General features: G+C 41.3%; 1 protein-coding gene across 3 annotated transcripts in view; it reads left to right on the top strand.

Moving 5' to 3' along the window:
* Nucleotides 1–23,583, top strand: part of MCF2L2 (MCF.2 cell line derived transforming sequence-like 2) — a 527,578-nt gene that overhangs the window by 383,378 nt on the left and 120,617 nt on the right. For all 3 annotated transcript variants that reach the window (XM_073626295.1, XM_073626294.1, XM_073626296.1), the window contains exons 19-20: nucleotides 2,635–2,727; nucleotides 17,695–17,787. In XM_073626295.1, the coding sequence (XP_073482396.1) occupies nucleotides 2,635–2,727; nucleotides 17,695–17,787 (186 nt within the window). The remainder of the gene's footprint in view (nucleotides 1–2,634; nucleotides 2,728–17,694; nucleotides 17,788–23,583) is intronic.

Genomic DNA, 23,583 nt, shown 5'->3' with positions numbered 1-23,583 from the left:
TTTTAGCATTTTCATTATGGCTAAATCACATTATTTTAACCATTTCACAATTTCCTCCCCATCCCATTTAGTTTTCCATGAATGGTGGCAACTGTTTGTTTTACAGTAACCTCCCCATAGCAGTCAATCAGTCCCTTAATTATATCTTTGTTTTTTAGACATGCATATATTCTTTCTCTTCTAGGCACAGAAATGCCGCTCCCTTGCACCTGTCTTTTTCAACAATTGGCATACTTTTGTTGGTACAGATAAAAAAATGTTTACATACATAAGTCCTGTACACATTAGCAGGAACCGAACACATTTTGATGTGTATGTAGCCCTCTCTGTTCAACAGAAGTCAGTTGAACTTCTGTTGACTGGTTCTGTAGAAAAGCCAGCATTCAATCAACACGTGCAGCCAATTGGCTGTAACACTGATCAGTGTATTCTGATGGCGGGGAGGATTTCCCCATCCACCTCCAATGCGTGGATGGGAAATCTGTTCAGTTTTTTTTTTTGTTGAACCGACTGGACCATCGAAAAAAAAACAAGCCATGTACAACCAGCTTTACTGTAATGCCCTGTACACTCGGTCGGATTGTGTTGTCAGAAATTCCAATCGTGTGTGGGCTCCATCGGACTTTTTCCATCGGAATTTCCGACACACAAAGTTTGAGAGCAGGCTATAAAATTTTCCGACAACAAAATCCGATCCTTTAAATTCCGATCGTGTGCAGACAAATCTGACGCACAAAGTGCCATGCATGCTCAGAATAAAGTAAGAGACAAAAGATATTGGCTATTGCGCCGTTTATAGACCCGACGTACGTGTTTTATGTCACCGCGTTCAGAAAGATCGGATTTTCCGACAACTTTGTGCGACCGTTTGCATGCAAGGCAAGTTTGAGCCAACATCCGTCTGAAAAAATTTGATGGATTTTGTTGTCGGAATGTCCGATCAATGTCCGACCGTGTGTATGGGGCATAACAATGAGAGTATTTGGTATACTTGGTGCCAATCTTTCACATGTTGATAATTGCTACAAAACCTGTAATATGGTTAATGCAATAGGCTCAATTCACAAAACCAACACACCAGAATAAAGATCCTCATTTTCAAATAAATGACAGTAATTTTTTGTTGAGCCTGGTTACATTTGGAAATTACAGTCAAAAGCTTTGTGATTGAGCCTAAAGTCTATTTAATCTTCATATATATCTTCTCAATGGGCTTTTGGAAATTAAACTGTCCATACATGGAATAAAATTTAGCTGGTTCAGTGGGGACCAGCCAAATTTAGATCCTTGCGTAGCCACTGTGATTTAACAGAATTCAGTATATTTTCGCTCGATTAGCGCTGCAGGCAATAGGCTGCAGCTCTGATCAATGTATTTTGATGGTGGGGGAGTATTCTCTTATCCCCATTGAGTGTGTGGATGGGGGAATCAGGTCAGTTTTTTTTCATACAATCCACTGGCTGAACAAAAAAAACAGACTTTTATGTATGGCCAGCTTTACACACAATTACTGTAGAGGTGTATAGGCTTATAGGCGAAGAGTTGAAGTGATTGTAAACGATCACCTTGTAAAACAATCCATTCAGTTTAAAATAGAAATTAAACGCATAACATTTTTTGTATAGATATATATAAAAAAAAAACATTATAAATACCTTTTTTTCCCTTTTTTATAAGTAATCACATTCTCTCTGCTCTCAGCTGCATAAGAACTGCGGGGAGGAGAAACAGCAGTACACTCAGCTTACCAGTGAATGGCTGTGCAGTGGGGGCGTGTCAGGACAAGTCTGATCGTTGGAGGATTGTACACTAATTTCCCAGCATTGCTAGAGAACTGACCACAGTGTGTTCTCCTGTTTAGTGTGGTCAATTTTTCATAGGAAAGCAGAGGGACTGGCAAGAACACCAGCAATTTCACATAAAGGAAGCAATACAAAGAGAACAGTATACGTTATCATACAAGTACATGGTACAGCAGGCACATATCAGGAATATGAAGTGTTGCGGTAACAAATGCTTTAAGTCATTTCTTTTTTTTTTTTTTCATCAGTTTCGATACCTTTGCTTTAGTATAAAGTGATGTTGTGACTAGAGTACAACAATGCACTTTTAATGGAGAAACCCATTTTGAAGACATATTTTACCAATTTAAAATCATACAATGGAATTCATATAGTTTGTAGTAGGGTATGACTGTTATGATGAATTTTTGACAATTTCCATGTGTCACTTTGAAATTGGCATTTTGCTTATTTTTATATCAAGGAGAGAAGCTAATGCAAAGCAAGGCAGAAAAAATTATATCTAGCCAAGAATAAATGACACCCAATTTACAAATATAACCCCCTATTGTGGCAGATATAATGGTGTTATACAGTAAACTAAAAATACAGGTTGCGACAATCGCAATTTTACTTTAAGGACTCGCAACAGTTAAGCAGAGATAACACATTTTAAGGTATAAAATTTAATTCATCACTAAGAATTTGCCATATGTTATGTGATATGCATCATTTACATGATACTGTAATTGCTGTAATATACATTCTAATGCATATTTATGTGATATCATGCTTCATATAATACTAAGATATCTAAATGGTATTAATGTGTAACACATCTTTCTTCATGTAGAAGGAAGACCTTCAAATTTATGAAAAGTACTGCCAAAATAAACCAAGATCAGAAGCCCTTTGGAGGCAGTGCGCTGAAAGCATTTTTTTTCAGGTAAGTGGCAATCATGTAGAAAATACATTTTGCTTTGAAATATATATGCAATTTAAATTAATTTGAATTGAACAATGTAATCATTTAGTTAAAGGGGAACTTTACTCAAAACAACTTGATAACAATTATATTTTTAGCAAGGAACATACATTCCACATTAATAATTATGCTGATTAAATTAGTATGCGCTGTAAGTTGCCTTCAGCATTGCTACTGTTCCTTCTTGCTGAAGGCTGCCATTTTGCTGTAGTCCAGAGCCCCTAAGCAGCAGTAAATCTTTAGGCTGTCAGCAGATTGTAACAGTGCCTAAAAATAGAGCGCATCTGAGCATGTGCAGAGCTGGGTGAGACAATGTATTACTTTATTTTAAACAGTATAAGCACTTATTTTTAACATTTTTCATAACTAGACATGCAAAAGGGGTCAATTTGAAGAGATCTAGCAGGACTTTTGAATTTTCTGACCAAAGTTCCACTTTAAGTGAGCACTTTATGCGCTAACAATGCCTGACCCATATAGCAGAAATGATTTATGACAGAGGCCTTTGGTGTTGACGTGACAATATGTGCCAAAAACAAAAATACACTAGCAGAAATAATCTAATAATAATGTAGAAAACAAATAAAGCATGGCCCTAACTGACCTACAGTCAGATGAGGCTTTAAAATTATTATCTGGCTTAGGATCAGAGGAGTAACTACAGGTCATGGGGCCCCTTTGGAAACTTTAAGGTGGACCCACATGGCCTCTGGCAGTGTCGGCTTTGACAATACTGCCATCAGTCTTACATGAAGTATGCCCGCTGACAAAGAAATGATCGATCTATAATTTTAACAGTAGGTTTATTTTAACAGTGAGAGACAAAATAACAACAATATCCAGAAAAACACATTTCAAAAAAGTTATAAATTGATTTGCATTTTAATGAGTGAAATCAGTATTTGATCCCCTATCAATCAGCAAGATTTCTGGCTCCCAGGTGTCTTCTATACAGGTAACAAGCTGAGATTAGGAGCACTCTCTTAAAGGGAGTGCTTCTAATCTCAGCTTGTTACCTGTATAAAAGACACCTGTCCACAGAAGCAATCAATTAAGCAGATTCCAATCTCTCCACCATGGCCAAGACCAAAGAGCTGTCCAAGGATGTCAGGGACAAGATTGTAGACCAACACAAGGCTGGAGTGGGCTACAAGACCATCGCCAAGCAGCTTGGTGAGAGGGTAACAGTTGGTGAGATTATTCACAAATGGAAGAAATCAGCCCAGAACTACACGGGAGAATCTTGTCAATGATCTTAAGGCAGCTGGGACCATAGTCACCAAAAATGCAATTGGTAGCACACTATGCTGTGAAGGACTGAAATCCTGCAGCGCCCGCAAGGTCCCCCTGCTCAAGAAAGCACATGTACAGGCCCATCTGAAGTTTGCTAATGAACATCTGAATGATTCAGAGGAGAACTAGGTGAATTTGTTGTGGTCAGATGAGACCAAAATTAAGCTCTTTGGCATCAACTCAACTCACTGTGTTTTTAGGAGGAGGAATGCTCCCTTTGACCCCAAGAACACCATCCCCACTGTCAAACATGGAGGTGGAAACACTAGGCTTTGGGGTGTTTTTCTGCTAATGGGACAGGACAACTTCACCGCATCAAAGGGACAATGGACAGGGCCATGTACTGTCAAATCTTGGGTGAGAACCTCCTTCCCTCAGCCAGAACATGCGTCGTGAATTTGTATTCCAGCATGACAATGACCCAAAACACACATCCAAGGCAATAAAGGAGTGGCTCAAGAAGAAGCACATGAAGGTCCGGGAGTGGCCTAGCCATTCTTCAGACCTTAATCCCATAAAACATATGTGGAGGGAGCTAAAGGTTCGAGTTACCAAACGTCAGCCTCGAAACCTTAAAAGGATAGTTCACCTTTACAAAAAACCCACCTATGCAGGTAAGCAATGTTTATAGATTAAAACAAACTGTGCAGCTCTGACTAAAGATGAATAATATCTTTGCTATAGGATACATACCATATGAAGCCTGACTGGAATAATCCCAGGACATTGCTTAGTACTCCCAGGACGTTGCTAAGCAAGGTCTAATCACCAATGCTCACCTCCACTATCACAGGAGTGAGCTCTTTCTCTGATTCAAACCCCCTCACATGCTCTTTTTCTCCCCTGATGTAGTATCTCTAAGCTCAGCATTTGGGAGCTCACTTCTGTGATGGTGGAGGTGAGCAGTAATGACTGGGCCTCACTTAGCAATGTCCAGGGAGTACTTAGCAACGTTCTGGGAGTATTCTAATCAGGCTTCATAAGGTATGTAAATGGCCTACTCCTATAGCAAGGGCTTTATTCAACTGTAGTCAGAGCTACATAGTTTGTTTTTATCTATAGATGCCCCTTATCTGCATAGGCAGTTTTGTGGTAAAGGTGAACTATTCCTTTAATGACTTGGAGAGGATCTGTAAAGAGGAGTGGGACAAAATCATTCTTGATGCCCCGTACACACGGTCGGATTTTCCGATGGAAAATGTCCGATCGGAGCGTGTTGTCGGAAATTCCGACCGTGTGTGGGCTCCATCGGACATTTTCCAGCGGATTTTCCGACACACAAAGTTGGACAGCAGGAGATAAAATTTTCCGACAACAAAATCCGATCGCGTTGATTCCGACCGGGTGTGGCCTGTTCCGACGCACAAAGTGCCACGCATGCTCAGAAGAAATTCCGAGACGGGACAGCTCGTTCTGGTAAACTTAGCGTTCGCAATGGATACAGCACTTTCGTCACGCTGCAATGTTCAAAATGGTTTAATACAGCGCACTCTCTTCTTCTTTATAATGTGACAAGAATTAAGTAGTTTTGCTGCTCATATTCACACACACTTCTCACAAACTTCTTTCGTTACTATTTATCGGGATTCCCTCAATATATTTTGATTTCTCACATCTGACAACATATTTTTGTATATTTTTTTTTTTTGGCTTTAATGTAGATTCTTTTTTTGTGTTTCTATTTTTTTTTTTTTTTTGCGATTTTGATTTGTACTCCCGAAAATGTTTGTGTGTGTTTTTTGTGACAAGTTCCCACAACACCATTGATATGTTGTTATATTTAATCTGTAGGAGATTGTTTGGTGTTGTTGTCCCTTGTTAATTTCACATTGTACTTTAGAAATGTACCTGAATACTCACCAACAAACTGTCCTTTTTGGATGAAAACACACACAGGAGAGTATAATTTACCTAAAAAAATTTATTAAGGCTCACAACTAAACAAAGAAGGATGCAAAGCTGAAGAAACTGCAGAAGTGGGTGAAGCCTTGGACCCCCAGGGCACACATCAACTATTTAAAAGCAAAATTGGTGGCCTGAGGAGTCCTTATCTAAGGGAGGGCAGTGTGGTCCAGAAGTCCCAGAGATCATGAACAGCAGCAGATGACATCTGTGTCCCCAGGCTGTGGTCATACGAGAGACTGCATCTTCTGTCAGACCAGACTGAACCCAGGGTCATCACTCTTTGGTCTTCTTTCCACGCTGTGGCTGTGGTGGTGGAGTTGTGGCAGCAGGAGGAGGAGGAGGATCGTCGATCTCAATGACATCCGTCTTGGGTGTTAGTTCCCCACTCAACCCCTTACGTAGGACTTTATAAATCAGGTCCTCAGAGAGCTTGCGTTGACCCTCCTGCATGCCCTGCAATTTGGTGGCAGCCATGCAGGCAAAGGCCTCTTCAGGACTGGGGAAGGCTCGTAGGGACGCAGAAGCCTCCTGGATCAGCCTGAGCGCTGAATCCTGCACGGGACTCGAAGTGGCCTTCCTGGCCCTTTTGTATGGAAGACGGAGGGGAGGGACCTGAGACTCAGTCAGGCTGCGACTGGTCCCAGGCTTCTCTTGGCTGCCACTTAGCCCCGCCTCCTCCTGGCTGCCACTAATCCCCGCCTCCTCCTGGCTGCCACTAATCCCCGCCTCCTCCTGACTGCCACATTCCACAACCTCCTCCTGGCTGAGGTCTTCCTGTGTATGAAAAAGGGACATAGTTTTAGTATTGTTTTCATCAATCACACACAATTTTCACCTCCTGACTGCTGCAAATTGAATGTTAACAAATATAACAGACTATCCTTCTGAGCCCAGCATTTTTCATTTTTGTCCCAATTTTGGGTGCCCACTACTGTGTATTGATATGTAAAACACTTTTTTCAATCATCAATTAGTGATCAATAATAACATCAAGTAAACATCATTTATTTATTGTCCTGAAATCTGTAGAAGAATGCTATACCTGGCTCCAGCTGGGCTCCTCCACTTCTTCCTGGCTGGAAGGCCCAGGTTGGACATCGGAAGCCTCGGCTGGGGTGGAAGGAAGCGTGGAAGGAAGAGTAGAGAGGGATTCCCTGACTTCAGTGTGGTCTGACAGAAATCACAGTCTCTCATAGTACCACAGCCTGGGGACATAAACGTCATCTGCTGCAGCTCCGGACCTCTGGGAATCTGTGACCTTCTTGCGCTCCCTAAGATAAGTGCTCCTCAGGCCACCAATTTTAGCTTTTAAATAAGGGATGGTTGCTGTGGGGTCCTCCAGCTTCACCAACTCCAGCAGTTTCTCCAGCGCTGCCTGCCTCTTCTGTTTGTGGTTATAGTGGGGGTGTCTCACTTGCCACAGACAGGGCAGCTCCCTGTACTTGTCTATGAATAGGGGCAGGAAATTGTGGTCGTTGAACCCATCCATTTTCTCTGCAAGACACAACACAAGACAAACCCTAATGTCAGGCAAAACTCCCCTAATCTTGTTACAATATAGGCTTCCATTTCGAAGCAGTATAGGCGCAAGTTTAGATCTTACCTTCGTTATCACGATCGGCATCTCCGATGCTCCTTCCTCCGCTCACAGATCGCACGTAAGACGCACGTGTGTTACGCTTTATACACACTGCGCATGCGTATAACTCCGCCTGCCCCTGACGTTCTTTCTAGTCTATTCCCCGCCCCTTTTCATTCGGCGCAGTGGGGGAAGAGCACATGGTGGATAGACAGCAGGTGCGTGCTAATTGTAGCAACGAGGAGGAGGAGGAAAGGCCGGAGCCTGAAACGTCCTCATCCAGAAGGAGATTTAAGGACTCAAATATGTCCTTTGGGGAGATGTTGGAGATGGTGGACATCCTGAAGAAGGCCGACTATGATGGAAAGTATGGGCCTTACCCCAACCCCAATGTCCGAAAGGCCAAGATCATGGCGAAAGTGGTCAGGAGTCTGCACCGGAAATTCGGGGTACGACAATCGAAAGATCAGCTCAGGAAGCGGTGGTCGGACCTGAAATTACGAGAACATGAGCAGTACAGAAAGATCCGGAGAGTGCTGCAAAAAAGTAAGTAGTTGTGCTGTGTTCCTATTCTTTTTGTGTTTATTACGTTCGTGCTGCTCCATGTGCTTTTAGGAACTATTGTACAGTTTAAAATGGCAACTTTCATGTTCATGGGCACATTATTCGTTCGGATCAAACATTTTTCGTTCCAAATATAAAATACCATTGTTTAGCCCATATGCATTTGGCCACCATTTTGACGCCCTATACTTGTCTTCAAAGAATTGGGTTGTGTAGATGGCTTTGTTACTAGAATGAAATGCAAACTAGATTCTGTGTAAGGAGAGGACACTGAGCAGCTGTTTTCACATCTGGACACTGGAGCACTAGTGTGAGACACAAGAACACCATTTTTATTAGGGGGGGGCCACACAGGTGCTCCAGTGTATACTATAGGGGGGTCTCCATCGGTGAAGCTTGTACTAAACAGGTAAAGTATTGCAGGTTGACAAAGGGCATTAAAAAAATTACATCTTGGAACTCTGCTAAAATAGATAATTGTACACCACTTCCAAGCAATGTTTCATCTTTATAGTTCTGACATTAAATATCTGTGTGCTAATTATACCACTTTTGTTTGACATAGGGGAGAAAAGACTCGGAGGACACCCCTCATCTGAGGAGACCAGAGCCCCCCCCCCCCCCCCTGGAAGAAGGGGAAATCCACCCAACACAATCTGAGCAGGAGGAAGAAGACGTGGTGGAACTAGTCACCACAACAGGTGAGTGTCTGCAACCACAGGCTCAGATAAGAGATGGATTGCGGCATTTTTTTAAACCAAATTTATTTTGGGGTTCCTCTCTTTTTAGGTGATCGTGAGGTTGTGGATGAAGATCCTTTCACATCCGAAAGTGCCCAGATCCTGATCGGGGAGATCATGGGGTGTAATTTACAATTGGAAATCATCAAGCAAAACATCAATGATGTTATTCCAAAATATAAAAACATCATTGATGTTTTGGGGCGAGTTTAAAACCCCTCCAAATCACTTTCTTCTTTTGTGTGCTACAATGTGCTAAATGTTTTTGTGATTATATATATAAAAACATCATTGATGTTTTGGGGCCAGTTTAAAACCCCTCCAAATCACTTTCTTCTTTTGTGTGCTACAATGTGCTAAATGTTTTTGTGATTTTTCCCAAAGCCAAATTTGGAGGATGCACACAGTGTGTCAACATGTGCTATCTGCCATCACGGGAGATCAATGGACGCGTTTTGGGGGTGCAACCCCTTCCTCAATAATAAAGTAGTGTTGAGGAAGGGCTTGCTCCCCCAAAACACATCCCTTGATCACCCGTGATGGCAGGTAGCACATGTTGACATTGGGCAATTTGTGTGCATCTTCCAAATTTGGCTTTTCCTGGGGTGACTTCCCCCCCATCTGAACGCTATATCAAACACAGTTCCTAAATACTCATGTCTGATATTGCCTTCAAGTTCTACCAAATGTGAACTTTGTAAGATCAAGATTTGTGTCTTTCTTGTTGGTTTTACACAGGCCTGTTTTCTATAAAATGGACATTTTGATTTGGGATAATGCCACCACAAAAATTGTTATACAACAAACATGTTGGTTTGTCAGCAAAACCTTTGGTAAATGCACATGTGATTGTGCAGGTATTAAAAAGATTGTTAATCAAGAATGTGTGGATTATTGTCTCAACGCTACAACACTTTTAGGGTGATGTAATTGTTGTTTTATGAGAAAATGGGGGTTATTTCCTAGGGGGAAATCCACTTTGCACTACAAGTGCAGTTTCAGTGCAGTTGCAAGTGCACTTGTAGTGAAATGTGTTTTTGCATTTAGTAAATAACAGCCAACAGTGCTTTGTATAAGGTTACACAATCACAACATTTTCTGGACTCCACACATTTCTGTCAGGGTCAGCTCAAACAAACACAAGCAGTAAATGTCCACAAACATTTTTTTATTTTTTTTTTATTTGAAAAAGGCTTCACATATTGTCTGGCATATTGATAGCCCCCCTACCCGCAAAGAACTCCAGGTAGCGTAACTGGACATCACGGGCACTCAGGGAGGGCAAGCCAGGACGGCCACTTTCAAGCGCCGTCAGTGTGGTTTGATGTAGGATTCCAGCCTCAGGCCCAACTGAGCCAGCATAGTTGGCCGAATGTTTCCGTAAAAAGTTATGGAGAACACAGCACGCAAGTATTATATGGTTCAGTTTATACTCCGCCATATGGATAGGTGTCAGAAATAGGCGGAACCGGCTGGCCAGGATTCCAAATGTGTTCTCCACCACTCTTCGGGCTCTGGCCAGCCGGTAATTAAAAACCCTCTGTTCCGGGGTGAGGGTCCTCATTGGGAATGGCCGCATCAGGTGGTCCCCCAGCGCAAATGCTTCATCAGCAACGAACACAAATGGGAGTCCTTCCACATTGTCCTCTGGAGCTGGCAAGTCCAAGCTGCCATTCTGGAGACGCCTGTAGAACTCCGTCTGGGCGATGACTCCACCATCGGACATCCGGCCATTCTTCCCCACGTCCACATACAAGAAGTCGTAATTAGCCGACACCACCGCCAACATCACTATACTATTAAACCCCTTGTAATTATAATAGTACGACCCCGAGTTGGGTGGTGGGACGATGTGGACGTGTTTCCCATCAATTGCCCCTCCGCAGTTAGGAAAGTCCCACCGCTGGGCAAAGTGGGAGGCCACAGTCTGCCATTCCTGTGGTGTGGAAGGAAACTGTTGAGGAAAAAACAATAAACATTACTATTTTTACTCTGAAACATGGCAAGCAGATTAGACACAAACATTATGGGGCAACCTCCAGATAGCATTTATTAAGGGGAATTTAACAAGGCCAAAGTATAAGGTACACCTATCATATTCCCCCTCCCCCCCCTCTCATGGGCTATTTCTAACATTATAGGGGGTGTGTGGAAATCTTGGACAGGTAACCCTCTTCACTTCATTGAGAGATGAATGCCTAAATAATGGGTATTACTTTGAACAGCCCCTCCTTAGTTACACTATTGGCAGCCCACTGGACAGGTAAGAAGTGTCTGAATACAAAGATATAAATACACACTGTACACATTTGAGGACATTTGGACATTCTGCTATTACCTATCAAGATAATAATAGGATACAAAAACTTTAAACAGTACCATTGGAAAGTATACAGGCAGGCCCTTGCACTACATGCTTTGGGCAATTCATCCATAAATCTGACCACAAAAGAGATGGGTATAGTGTGTATGGGTTTGGCAAAGTCAGCAGATAGATGATTGAGGATAGAGAATTGGGATCAGCTGACTTAGCAGTTGGGGGAGGGAGGGTTACTAAAAATTATTTGGGGACACCACAAAAAAAAAGCCTCTGGCACTCTGCCTGAATTTAAATCAAAAATAACATTACCAAACATTTTAGGGGGTGTTTGGGGTAAAGCACTACTATGGAGCTGATAAAATACATTGTTAAGTGACTACATGAGGTGAATATAGGGCAGGAGACACCATGCTGGGGAGGTTATTGAAGGGCAAATGTGTATGAAGGACCTTAAATAATAATTACATAAAAATCCAGCATGCATGAGGACAAAGGGGACATTCACAGCATATTACAAGCATGGTAATTAGGGAATGAGGAAAGAAATAGAATATATTATCAAACATTAAAGACAATAAAATGTGATATAAAAGGATAAAAATCTTACCTTCATATACTCCTTCTGCAGGACCTGTATGATGGCAGAACAGGTCTCTGGGATAATGATCCCCAGAGCCTGGGGGGAGATGCCTGTCGAGAACTTCAAGTCCTGCAGACTTCTCCCTGTGGCCAAATACCACAGGGTAGCGACCAACCTCTGCTCCGGAGTGATGGCTTGCCTCATGCAGGTATCCTGCCTGCTGATATAGGGGGTCAGCGAAGCCAACAAACGGTGAAACACGGGGTCCGTCATCCGGAGAAAGTTCCTGAAATCATAAGGATTATTCTCACGGAGCAAAGGCATATGAGAGAACTGGTCACGCTGAAGCAACCAATTCTTGGTCCATGAACTCCTCCCCACCCTGTTCATGGACTGGACTTGTGTCAAGGTCAGGACCCCAACACCAAGCCCCCGCACAGCACAAACACTACGAGGAGTACGCATACGAAACATGGCTAGAAAACGGTCGGCTGCTCAGAACGAAGTAACAGAACGCACTGAAGAACAGCAAGGCCTGTGAAGAGCGACCTGAAAGACAGCAACGAGCAGGCAAGATCACACAGAAAACTCTGATACGAACTGACTGCACGCACTGAAGAGCAGATACAAACCCACACGCACAAACTGAACGGCAGAAAACGATCTGAAAGCCACGAGTCTGAAAAAGCGGGAATCGTCTCTCACCAAACTTTTACTAACACGAGATTAGCAAAAGGAGCCCAAAGGGTGCCGCGCTTGGTTCTGAACCAGCCTTTTCTAGTCTCGTACGTGGTGTACGTGACTGTGTGGTTGGCGATCGGAAATTCCGACAACTTTGTGCGACCGTGTGTAGGCAAAACAAGTTTGAGCCAACATCCGTCGGAAAAAATCCTAGGATTTTGTTGTCGGAATGTCCGAACAAAGTCCGACCGTGTGTACGCCCTATGAGATGTGTGCAAACCTGGTGGCCAAATTCAAGAAACGTCTGACCTCTGTGATTGCCAACAAGGGTTTTGCCAGCAAGTACTAAGTCATGTTTTGCAAAGGGATCAAATACTTATTTCACTCATTAAAATGCAAATCAATCTATAACCTTTTTGAAATGCGTTTTTCTGGATATTTTTGTTGTTATTCTGTCTCTCCCTGTTAAAATAAACCTACCATTAAAATTATAGACTGATCATTTCTTTGTCGGTGGGCAAATGTACAAAATCAGCAGGGGATCAAATACTTTTTTCCTCTCACTGTATATACAGTATTTGTTAGTGCTCCTGCATACAATTACTCTATAATCATAATACATATGTCTCTAGCTTTTGCAAAAGCCTTATGTGTATTATCATTTTTTATCTGGGGAGACTCTCTGGGATTATTTACAGCCTGAGGAGGACTGTGTTAGGCATATAGGTTAATTTCATTGCTGGCTATGATGACTAGAATCACTGAGGGCAAAAAATCTACTTAGACAGCTTACTCACCTCACTGCAATACTTACAAAAGGGATTCTGTGACTCGCAACAATGACAATCCTGAAAACTCCTGTATGTCCAAGGTCAGCAATCCTTGACTGGAAATGTCACGGGGGGGTACAGAGTTGGTGTCCGCAGTACCCTCTCCAAATCTTTGTGATACAGTACTAGATTTGTGTTTGCTTCACATTTGCACACAGATTTTCTAGGTTTAATATGCTATACCACTGTAGCAGCCTCCCTAATGGGGCCCCCTCCCACCTTGAGGCCCCACAACAGCTGCATGGGCTCCCATGGCTATTGTTATGACACTGCTTATGAAATCAGCTAATTACACTTAAGTAGCCCTTCCAGCTACTTAACTAAAAGTTAAGTTTTGTTTAGAACATAGAATGACTAGACCCTAGCTATTATCCTCATTAAGGAGATTTTCTCTCATTACCTTTGTGGTGACCAGGACAGGGAACAAGGGTAAGCTCTCTAACTGCGACACAGACAGTAAAAAAACAACGTTTTAGTAGTGTGGGGAAAGGTTAGAATCTCTGGTAAGATGTTTATCACTTTCTGTGTGCCATAGGGAAGATTATGGGATATTATGCTAGCACGAACAAAGAAAGCAATTACCAAAAAGTTCTAGCACTTCCTTCCCTCCCCAAAACGAAAAAAATATATATATATATATATATATATATATAGGCTATATTTCCAGTTTAATAGGTTCAATTTACAAAGCTATCCATCTGTGGTGTTAGAAACTGCCTAAATCATTTCTGTGAACTGAAGTCTTTTCTAAACTGCTATAAAATATTAAAGCATGGATTTTGCAGAGTAAATAACATTAAAGAAGTCATTAAAGAAGCTGACGCTGTTGTAGAGTAGAGATACACTTATATACAACATTCCACTTATATACAACATGAGTCATTCCAGATTTTGTGGCTCGGATATTTGCATGGGAAAAATTGACCATATGAGGACTGCATCAGTAGGTATATGTGGCTCTCACAAAACAGCTGCTATTGTCCTTTATGTGGCCTGAAAATTTGACATGGGTGTCTAACATACAGATCAATCAGATGTGGCCATCATTATGGATGCTTACTGTATATCTGTTATAGACTGGTGAGCATAGCCTATCCATGTACTGTATGTGCAGTTTTAGAAATGCAAGGGAAGAATTGTGTAATGAGTTCTGGTTCCTTTCTTCAATACCAATTTAATCGAGGTCACATTTATTTGCTATCACATTAGGCCTAAACTCAGATGTTGTAAAGCCAGAAAAACAGGTTGTTGGTTAAATCTGACTAATTATCAACTATCAACTAACTATTAATCATTTGAATAGTAAGTCTAGCAGATGGACCAAAGGTCAAGGTATACACTGTAGGATTATGCAAGGTCAATAAAGTAAAATTAGGACTGTGTTATTGGATTTCGGTAGGGGGTTATTATTGAGAGGTTAAAGGTGCCTTTAAGTGTACTGTCTAAATACAGCCCCACTTCCACTTTTGTATATATTAAATCTCCTAATTGGGGATACAGACAGCAATAGAAATGTAGGTGATAGCAGTAAAAGGAACTCTTCTATTTATTGTTCTTGTAAATTATGTATCAACTGAACTGTGCTAGGAAATGATAAAAAACAGACTGTAGGATAGATAGCACTAAATAAGGATATCAGTTCCAAGTACAATACTAATGAAACATAATCTTAATCCGTGGCGTCACTAGATTTGGTATCACCTGCTGTGGTAAAACACGGTGTCACACCCCCCCGGGTTAGCCTGCCACAGTGCTTTGTCCTGCCACTGCAGAGTGACAGCAGGACAGGCAGTAGCACAGATGTCCCCAACTTCCAGCCACTCGGAAGTTAACCCCACCATGAACTGGGGAAGGGGGGGTTGGTGGTTGCACACAAGGGGGTTGGTGGTTATTTGTTTGGTGGTTTCAGCCTATCACGCAGGGGGGCTGCAGCTTATCACCTGGGGGGGTTGAGGGGTTTGCAGCTTGTCAGCTGGAAAGTGGTGGGTGTGGTGGTTGCAGCCTGTCATCTGGGGGGGGCTCCCAGTAGGCCACAGACCGGCACCGTGTCATCCCTTCAGCGGGTGTCACCCAGGTACGGTCTGCACCCCTATAGCAATGACACTGATAAATTGAAATTCATTTAAATAGCAATTCTGCCATTAAATGAATGCAAATTAAATATTAAACATAGGCTCCTGGTCCATTCCAAACAAGAAACAGTGCGTCTTAATATAGTTAAAAGAGAAGTATGCCCACTGGAGCGCTGAGCTGTGGAGGGGCGGAGCGGCCGTGTCAGGCTCTCAGCGGCTTGCTGAGAGCCTGTGATGGGTATCAGTCCAGGCACCTGGCGGATCCCGACTTTATTGTTGTTACGATGACGATGTGCCTGGACTGATTCCTGTGATGTCAGCAGAGAGCGGACTGCAGACCACTCTCTGCTGAAAACGGGTCACGGGAGTGCAATACGAATTGCACTCTTGTGACCCATAGGATAAGCCCAACCAAACAAGCTCAGGCTGGACTTCTCCTTTAAACTACAACAGCTAGTAGAAGTGCAGGTTGTAAAAAGAAGGGATAAACCATTCATGTGTTGGCCCTTTTATCATTTGTATACATCTGTGCAATATGACATATTTCACCAGTCAAATTCTGTTTCATCTTAAAATACAAATTATGTTGTTTCTTCTACACCCCGTAAGAGCCTCTGTTTTTACAACATGCTCCTATATATACTCCACACAGCAATATTTGTAATCCTTGGTATTGCATGCAAACAAATCTCTTCAAGATACAATCGTTTAGTGTGATAAAATGCATTTTAAAATGTAATGTTATTGCAAAAATAAGTTGTATCTTGAAAAATTTTCTTTAGACAGCTAAAAAATTTAGTGGGTTGATTTACTGAAAGCAAATAAGCTGTTTACTTTACAAAGGTATTTTGCCTTAGGCTAATGAATGAGAAAATACTGGTTTTTTTCTGTGCTCATGATTTGCAAAGTGATTTTTTTTCCACATTCACTAATCTAAAGTAAAAATCTATTACAAAGTAAAGATTTACCTGTAAATTGAACAGCCTGTTTTGTATTTAGTAAATCAACCACATTATGTTTTACCATTATTGTACTTTATTTAATTCTATCTCTCTTACAAAATAAAAACATGACAAAGGTTCTAACCTTTTCCCACGTTAGTAGAACATTTAGGAAAAAAGGTCAAGGGTATAGATACACTTTAATCACTTTGATCCAAGTTGACCTGTGCTTGCCTGGAACTCCTGTGTGCTACACGAGACTGGTGCCAGACATAACTCCATACACCTCTGAATGCTTCTGATTGGCCTGTCACTAAGTAATTCTGATTAGGAGAAGAAATCATAAGCAGTTATTTTGAAGGCAGTGGTAATCAACTAGTTTCTCTGCATGGCAACGTTTCATTTTATGAAATAAATGTTGAAGATCCTGACTGCAGTTTGGCCTTGTGGTAGAAATAGAGTTCAAGCTTGTAAACGTTGGGGGGAGTACCTGACTTTTACTTTTGGTTATTTTTAAACAGATTTACTAGTCTTGCAGAAATAATTTGGGGAAAGTTAAACAAATGTTTTACAGTTTTGGTTATATTGTGTTTAACCTATACCAAAAACTATATGGGTGTCAGGACGAACCAGGTAACATATTCATTTTATATCCAGTCATGAAGTCCCTTATCACACATAGTCAGTTTAAAACTTTTTAAAATTAATTGCACATTTTGTGGAAATTGATATTACATGTTGTCAGAAAAAACAAACACCTTTCTTAGTTTCTTACAGACTCAAAACTATGTTTTAAAGGAGAAGTACAGCCAAAGCTCATTTGGCTGCACTTCTCCTATGGATCAAAGGAGTGCAGTTCGTTCTGCACTTCTGTGACCCATTTTCAGCAGACAGCAGGCTGAAGCACACTGTTGGCTGACGTCTCAGAGCCGATCAAGGCTCGGGCAAGATCGTGACAATGAAGTCGGGATCCACCCCCAAATGCCTGGACCGTCCCCCGACTCAGCCTCTCAGCGAGCCTCTGAGAGCCTATGCCAGCTGCTGCCCCCACAGCCCAGCACTCCAGTGACTGAGGGGGCAGAGTAGAGAGCCAGGGACTGACAGTCACAAGCTCTCTGCTCAGGGAGCCCTGAGAACCGAGCGATCAGCGGTGTTCGATCACTCGGTTCTCAGTGTTGAACCGATGCTGCATCCACCTAGGTAAGTATGATTTGGAAAAAAAAAAAAACTCTCTCTTTTAAAGCAACTTTGTTTTATATATACACGTATACAGTTCTACACTTAAAACTGGTTGTGTAAAGTAGGGGTGTTAAAGTATTTGAATAAAAGAAAATTAGCCATTTATTTTGTAAACTGCAAAATGAGGTCACTATCTACTGACTAATTTATGATTACATTTTGACCTGATCTCATTTTTATAAAGGAATGTCAACGAAAATTGGATCACAAACTTTCTTTGGATGCCTATCTTTTGAAACCAGTCCAGAGAATTACAAAGTATCAGCTGCTTTTGAAGGTAATACTTTATACTTTTACTTAACATTTTATGCCAATTTTTGAAAATGTTATGTGGCTTATATACTAAGACAATGGAAAGACGTTATGGCCTTTAAAGTGCCTATTAATGCTCTTTGCAATGTCTATAGCATTGCCTCTGAAAAACAATTAGAATTACGTACAAATTATCTCTCAGAAAAAATAAAGATTATTGGTTGTTATGGTTACTGAACTTTGCACACTGCCTTTATAAAACCCATATTAATTAATGTTAAAATCCAGAGAAAAATGTTCAGTTTGAAAACAGCAGAACAATGCTTCTACCTTCTGTAGAGTTGTTACTGCTGCCCCCTACTGAGATTTCCCTTCACTTCCTGTCCCAAAGACAGACGCTGCTTGGACAGGTGTTCCTTTTAGATTTACCCTAAGCTCTTTTTTTGATGGCAGCTTTCAGTGGTGGGATTTCTCTACTGAAACAAAAAGTGAAGAAAAATCTACATAGTAGGAACAAAAACAGCAATAAAAATTTGATAAAAGTTTCAACCTTTCCTCATGGTAGCCCAAATTATATAAACATTTTGGATAAAGTTTCCACCTGAAACTTTTTCATAGCTTTAAACAAAGCTTCAATCAATAACTGGTGGTAGTCATTTCTTTTTAGAGATCCAACACACCCCTGTTGAGTATTAGAGCTAGAGCTATTTATTCAGCAAAGCCCATGTTCCCTGCAGATTGCAGACCTCAAGGTCTGACTCAGCAGCGTGTAGGCAGGTGCAGTCTACTTTCTTCACTGCAGGTGGCGTTCAGCCGAAGTGCCATTTCAGTTGGAGGGGAAGTCAAGAGGAACATGGTTCCTCTATGGTTTCCTGGGTCACTAGAGGAGCTATCAGATTGGATGCTCCCACCCCATTTGACTCTGGTGGCCATCTTAGATCAGGCAGAGTCTATTTAAGACCTTGATTCTCAGGCTTGGCGTGCATTTTGCTTGTGGGCAGAGTAGGGACAGGTTAAGACCTACTGTTAAACTCCTCGCTGCAACATTCTGTAGTGCACCCAGTCTGGTTGTCTTCCCTTTGGGTAATTGTGCTTTGTTGGAGTTTAATGTGATTGTAAAGGCTTGTTTTTTTTCCTAAAAAAATAACAAACATGTTATACTTACCTGCTCTGTTGCATTGGATTTGCACAGAGCAGTCTGGATCCTGCTCTTCTCGGGTCCCTCGCTGGCTCTCCTGGCCCCTCCCTCCTGTTCAGTGCTCCCACAGTAAGCAGCTTGCTATGTGGTCACTCGGGCTGAGTCACAGCTCCTTGTGTCCATTCAGATGTGGCGCCCCGCCCCCTCTCTCCCCGATTGGCTAGCTGACTTTGATTGACAGCAGCAGAAGCCAATGGCGCCACTGCTGTGTCTCAGGAAATCAAGAAGGAGAATCTCGGATGGCTGAGACACTCGTGGACATCGCTGGACAGAGAGGGACCTCAGGTAAGTGTTAGGGAGGCTGAGGGGGGCTGCTCCACACAGAAGGCTTTTTTATCTTACTGCATAAAATGCAGTAAGATAAAAAACCTTCTGCCTTTACAACCCCTTTAACTTTAATACAGTTCTGTTTCTGCAATTGATCTCTGTGTGTTCACTGCCATCGCACCACGCTGCCTAGAGATGGGAAGGTATTGAAAAAAAAAAAAAATTGGGAAAACACTATATTTCTCCATTTTTTTCCAAAGCTGTTTTTTGTCTTTTTCCCAGAAAAACTAAAATATGGAATATGTTCTTTTACGATGATAAATAAAATATCAAAGACATGAAATTCAAACTATATAACATGAAGACCTTAATTAAAGATTTCAGAGACTTTATTTAAAGTCTTAAATTATTGCAAGCTCTCTCGGCTGAAGACAAGCAAATCCTGGAATTCAATTGAAGTGACATTGTACTGCGCAATGAAGTTCTCAAACAAGAGAAATCTGCATTACTGCCACTAGAGGGCACGGAAGGGAAATGCTCCAGTTTATTTTGCTTGTGGGCAACATCTTGTACCGCCTACAGTGGGGTGATTGTGGGATACAGTAGGTACAGTGCCTTGAAAAGGTATTCATACCCCTTGAAATTTTCCACATTTTGTCATGTTACAACCAAAAACGTAAATGTATTTTATTGGGATTTTATGTGATAGACTAACACAAAGTGGCATATAATTGTGAAGTAGAACGAAAATGATAAATGGTTTTTAACATTTTTTACAAATAAATATGTGAAAAGTGTGGCATGCATTTGTATTCAGCCCTCCCGAGGCAATACTTTGTAGAACTACCTTTCTTTTTTTTTCTTTACCACTTCAGTGAGCTCTTTTGAGAGGGTTATTTCAACTTTGCAGTTCAAATTTTATCCCTTCCCATTTTCACATCATTGTGGCATTTTTTCATAATTTTAGGAAATTATTTAGAAAATGTATTTACTTCGTACAAAAACTGCAATTTAAACCCCCCCCTTTCCCCTACCTAAATTACCCCTCCCTCCTTCCTCTGACTCCCACCTCCTACACCCCCATCTGGTTTGTTTTATTCTTGTCCTAGTCTTCCTACCACATAGCCCTGTGCCTTCCAACATTTTCCGCCAATATTTGTCCGAGGTGTTATATTTTTCCCACACACCCCAAATACTGTTATATTTTTCTATTTGATTTTTGTCCCTGCTGCTTGAGAATTCCATTTTACTGTAATAATCTATTTGTTTAAACCAGTCTCTTATATCTGGTACTTCACTGTTTAACCATTTTTTTGGGATCAATCCCTTTGCAGCATTCAAGAGGTTTGGGATTACTGTTTTCATATACTGTTTCCTTGGAGTTTTGGAGTCGTGGAATAAACAAGTCAGCATGTTGTTGTCTGTCTTCTCACCTGTTATCTCCTTTATTTGGTCTACAATTTCCAGCCAGTATTCTTTTATTTTCAGACATTCCCACCATATATGTGCCATCGTGGCTCTTTGTTTGCAATTTCTCCAACACCATGGTGATCCATCCAATTGATATTTCTAGATTCTCTCTGGGGTTAGGTACCACCTTGCCAAAAATTTATAATTCATCTCAATAGTATTCATACCCCAGACGTGGTTGTATCCTGCTCCTATCATCCTCTCAACTTGCTGATCTTCAAATTTAATATCCAGTTCTTTTTCCCACTTTTCTATATAGGAAGGTCTTCCTAGTCCTTCTTAATCTGTCAGTATTCCATAGATTTTTGAAATTCCGTTTTTCAGTGGCGGTTGTATTGCACAGAGTTTTTCCAATGGGTTTAATTCTCCTCCATCTCTGATTGGGTGCGGCAGTGAATTTACTAAGTGATTAAACATACAACAACTAGACAGCACGTCAGTTGCGCCGGACAGAGAAACATCACAACTAAGGAAGCTCAAATAGAAACTATTTGAATACAAATTAGTTGACGCATGGCATGCCCACCATCGGAGCACAAAAGATTACACATATTATTCTACAGTACACGGAATGTACTCTAGACTGGACTATATATTGGTGGCCAATAGAAGTCTGGAGGAAGTAACAGAAACAACAATAGGAGTAACAACGGTATCTGACCACTCCCCAGCAATGTTGAAGATGAAAATAAAAGGGTAATCTTCGGGTCGAGGTACATGGAGAATTAACGAAGATTTATTAAATGACAGCGAAATTGAAAAAACTATAATAGAAGAGATCGAAAAATACTTTCTGGAGAACGATACCCCAGATCTGTCAAAAGCAACTCTATGGGATGCACACAAATCTGTCATTAGGGGTAAACTAATATTGATTTGGGCAGGAAAAAAAAAGGAAAGAAAGGAAAACATGATAGGACTCATAAAAGAAATCCATAATCTGGAACAAAGACATAAAAAGCAAGCTTAAAAAGAAACCTACCAGAATCTAACTCTAAAAAGAGAACAACTAAAAGAACTACTGGAACAAGAAGAAAGAAAGGAGTACAACAGGGTATTGCAAGAGAGATTTAAGAGTGGAAACAAACCAGGCAAATATCTTGCAAATACGTTAAGAAAAAAGAAGACCGTAAACTTTATTGAGAAGATAAAAAATGATAAGGGAGAAATAAAACATACGACAACAGATATTGCACAAGCTTTTATGCAATACTACAGTTCATTATATGCCATAAAAAAGCAAGAACCACAATTACAAAAAGAATCAAGAAGGAAGAAGATTCAAACTTATTTAAAAAAGGCTAACCTACCAAAAATCCAACCTGAACAACTAAGAGAGTTAGAAAAAAAAAATAACGCAAGACGAAATAAAATTGTCCCTAAAAGATACACCCTCAGGAAAAAGCCCTGGGCCTGACGGGTTTCCGACCAAATATTACAAAAAATTCCAGGAACAGCTGACCCCAAGGTTCTGTGAATATCTGAATAAAATTGGAGAAGATGAAGAAGTAAGAAAAGAATCACTCTTAGCATATATAACAATAATTCCTAAGGAGGGTAAAGATAAAACCAACTGCTCTAGCTATAGGCCTATTGCCTTATTAAACGCGGATACAAAAATATACGCAAAAAATCCTTGCCAGTAGATTAAAAAAATTAATGACATTTTGGATAGATCTGGATCAGACTGGATTAGTCCCGGGCAGAGAAGGAAGAGACAACAGTATAAAAACATTATTGATGTTGAGAAAGAAGAAAACCAGTGGATCCCCAGTACTGCTTCTGTCAGTTGATGCAGAAAAAGCATTTGACAGGGTAGACTGGGAATTCATGATGGACACGTTGCTGCATCTGGGATTGGGTCCAAAAATCATGAAGTGGATCAAAAATCTACATCAACGGTAAGGGTTAACGGGAGACTGTCACCAGTGTTCGAGATGTTTAATGGAACACGCCAAGGCTGCCCGCTCTCGCCACTCCTATATGTCCTCTCATTGGAACCCTTCCTGGCGACCCTGCAAAATAATCAGGAGATGGGGGGGCGAGAGTAGGGGAAAAGAATATAAAGTTGCAGCATACGCCGACAACATCTTAATGTACGTAACTAACCCAAAGGTGACTCTGCCAAATATAATCAAAGAAGTACGGAGAACTCTCAAATTTTAAAATAAATCCAAAAAAACAGAAATATTAAATATCGGACTGGGAAAAAATGAAGCCCTTGCTCTTCAAAGAGAATTCCCATTCACGTGGGTAAAAGGCAAATTATCATACTTGGGAATCAAAATAACATCGACGTATGAGAAAATATACTTGGCAAATTATGTCCCATTAATAAATGAGATCAAGGCAGAAATAAAGAAGATAAGTTTACAACCAACATCCTGGATTGGAAGAATAAATTTGTTTAAAATGGTGATATTACCGAAATTAATGTATACTTTCCAGATGTTACCTATCGCGATTCCTCAGAGTTTCTTCAAAATAATTAAAAAAATGCAGATAAAGTATATCTGGCGAGGCCTGGACAGCGATGTGAGCAGACGTGCGTGACTGAAGCTCCGCTCGCAGCAGATCCTACTATCCACATCCTTTGCCTTAGAACCACTGCAACCGATTACCGGAATCCTCGGGACCTGGCACACTAACCCGGATACACTATGTCCCCGCCGAAACGGAATGTCGCTGCCTCTTCATCGCTGGAGCGGTATCGGAGGACGGAGCGGGACTCTGAGGGACAAGATGGCACCGCGCCAGCACTACACGCGGCTCCCCCTGCAGATCAAGAGCCGGACGGCACCACTAAGGTACTAGAAGCAATATCCCTATGCCAATCCACCCTGACATCAAAAATAGAGGAGGTGAAAGTGGACATTTCACTTATTA

This window comes from Aquarana catesbeiana, linkage group LG04 (genome assembly GCF_042186555.1).
Source record: "Aquarana catesbeiana isolate 2022-GZ linkage group LG04, ASM4218655v1, whole genome shotgun sequence".
NCBI classification, from domain to species: domain Eukaryota; kingdom Metazoa; phylum Chordata; class Amphibia; order Anura; family Ranidae; genus Aquarana; species Aquarana catesbeiana.
The sequence above is the reverse complement of the archived record's forward strand: the minus strand, read 5'-3'. Positions and strand labels throughout refer to the sequence as shown.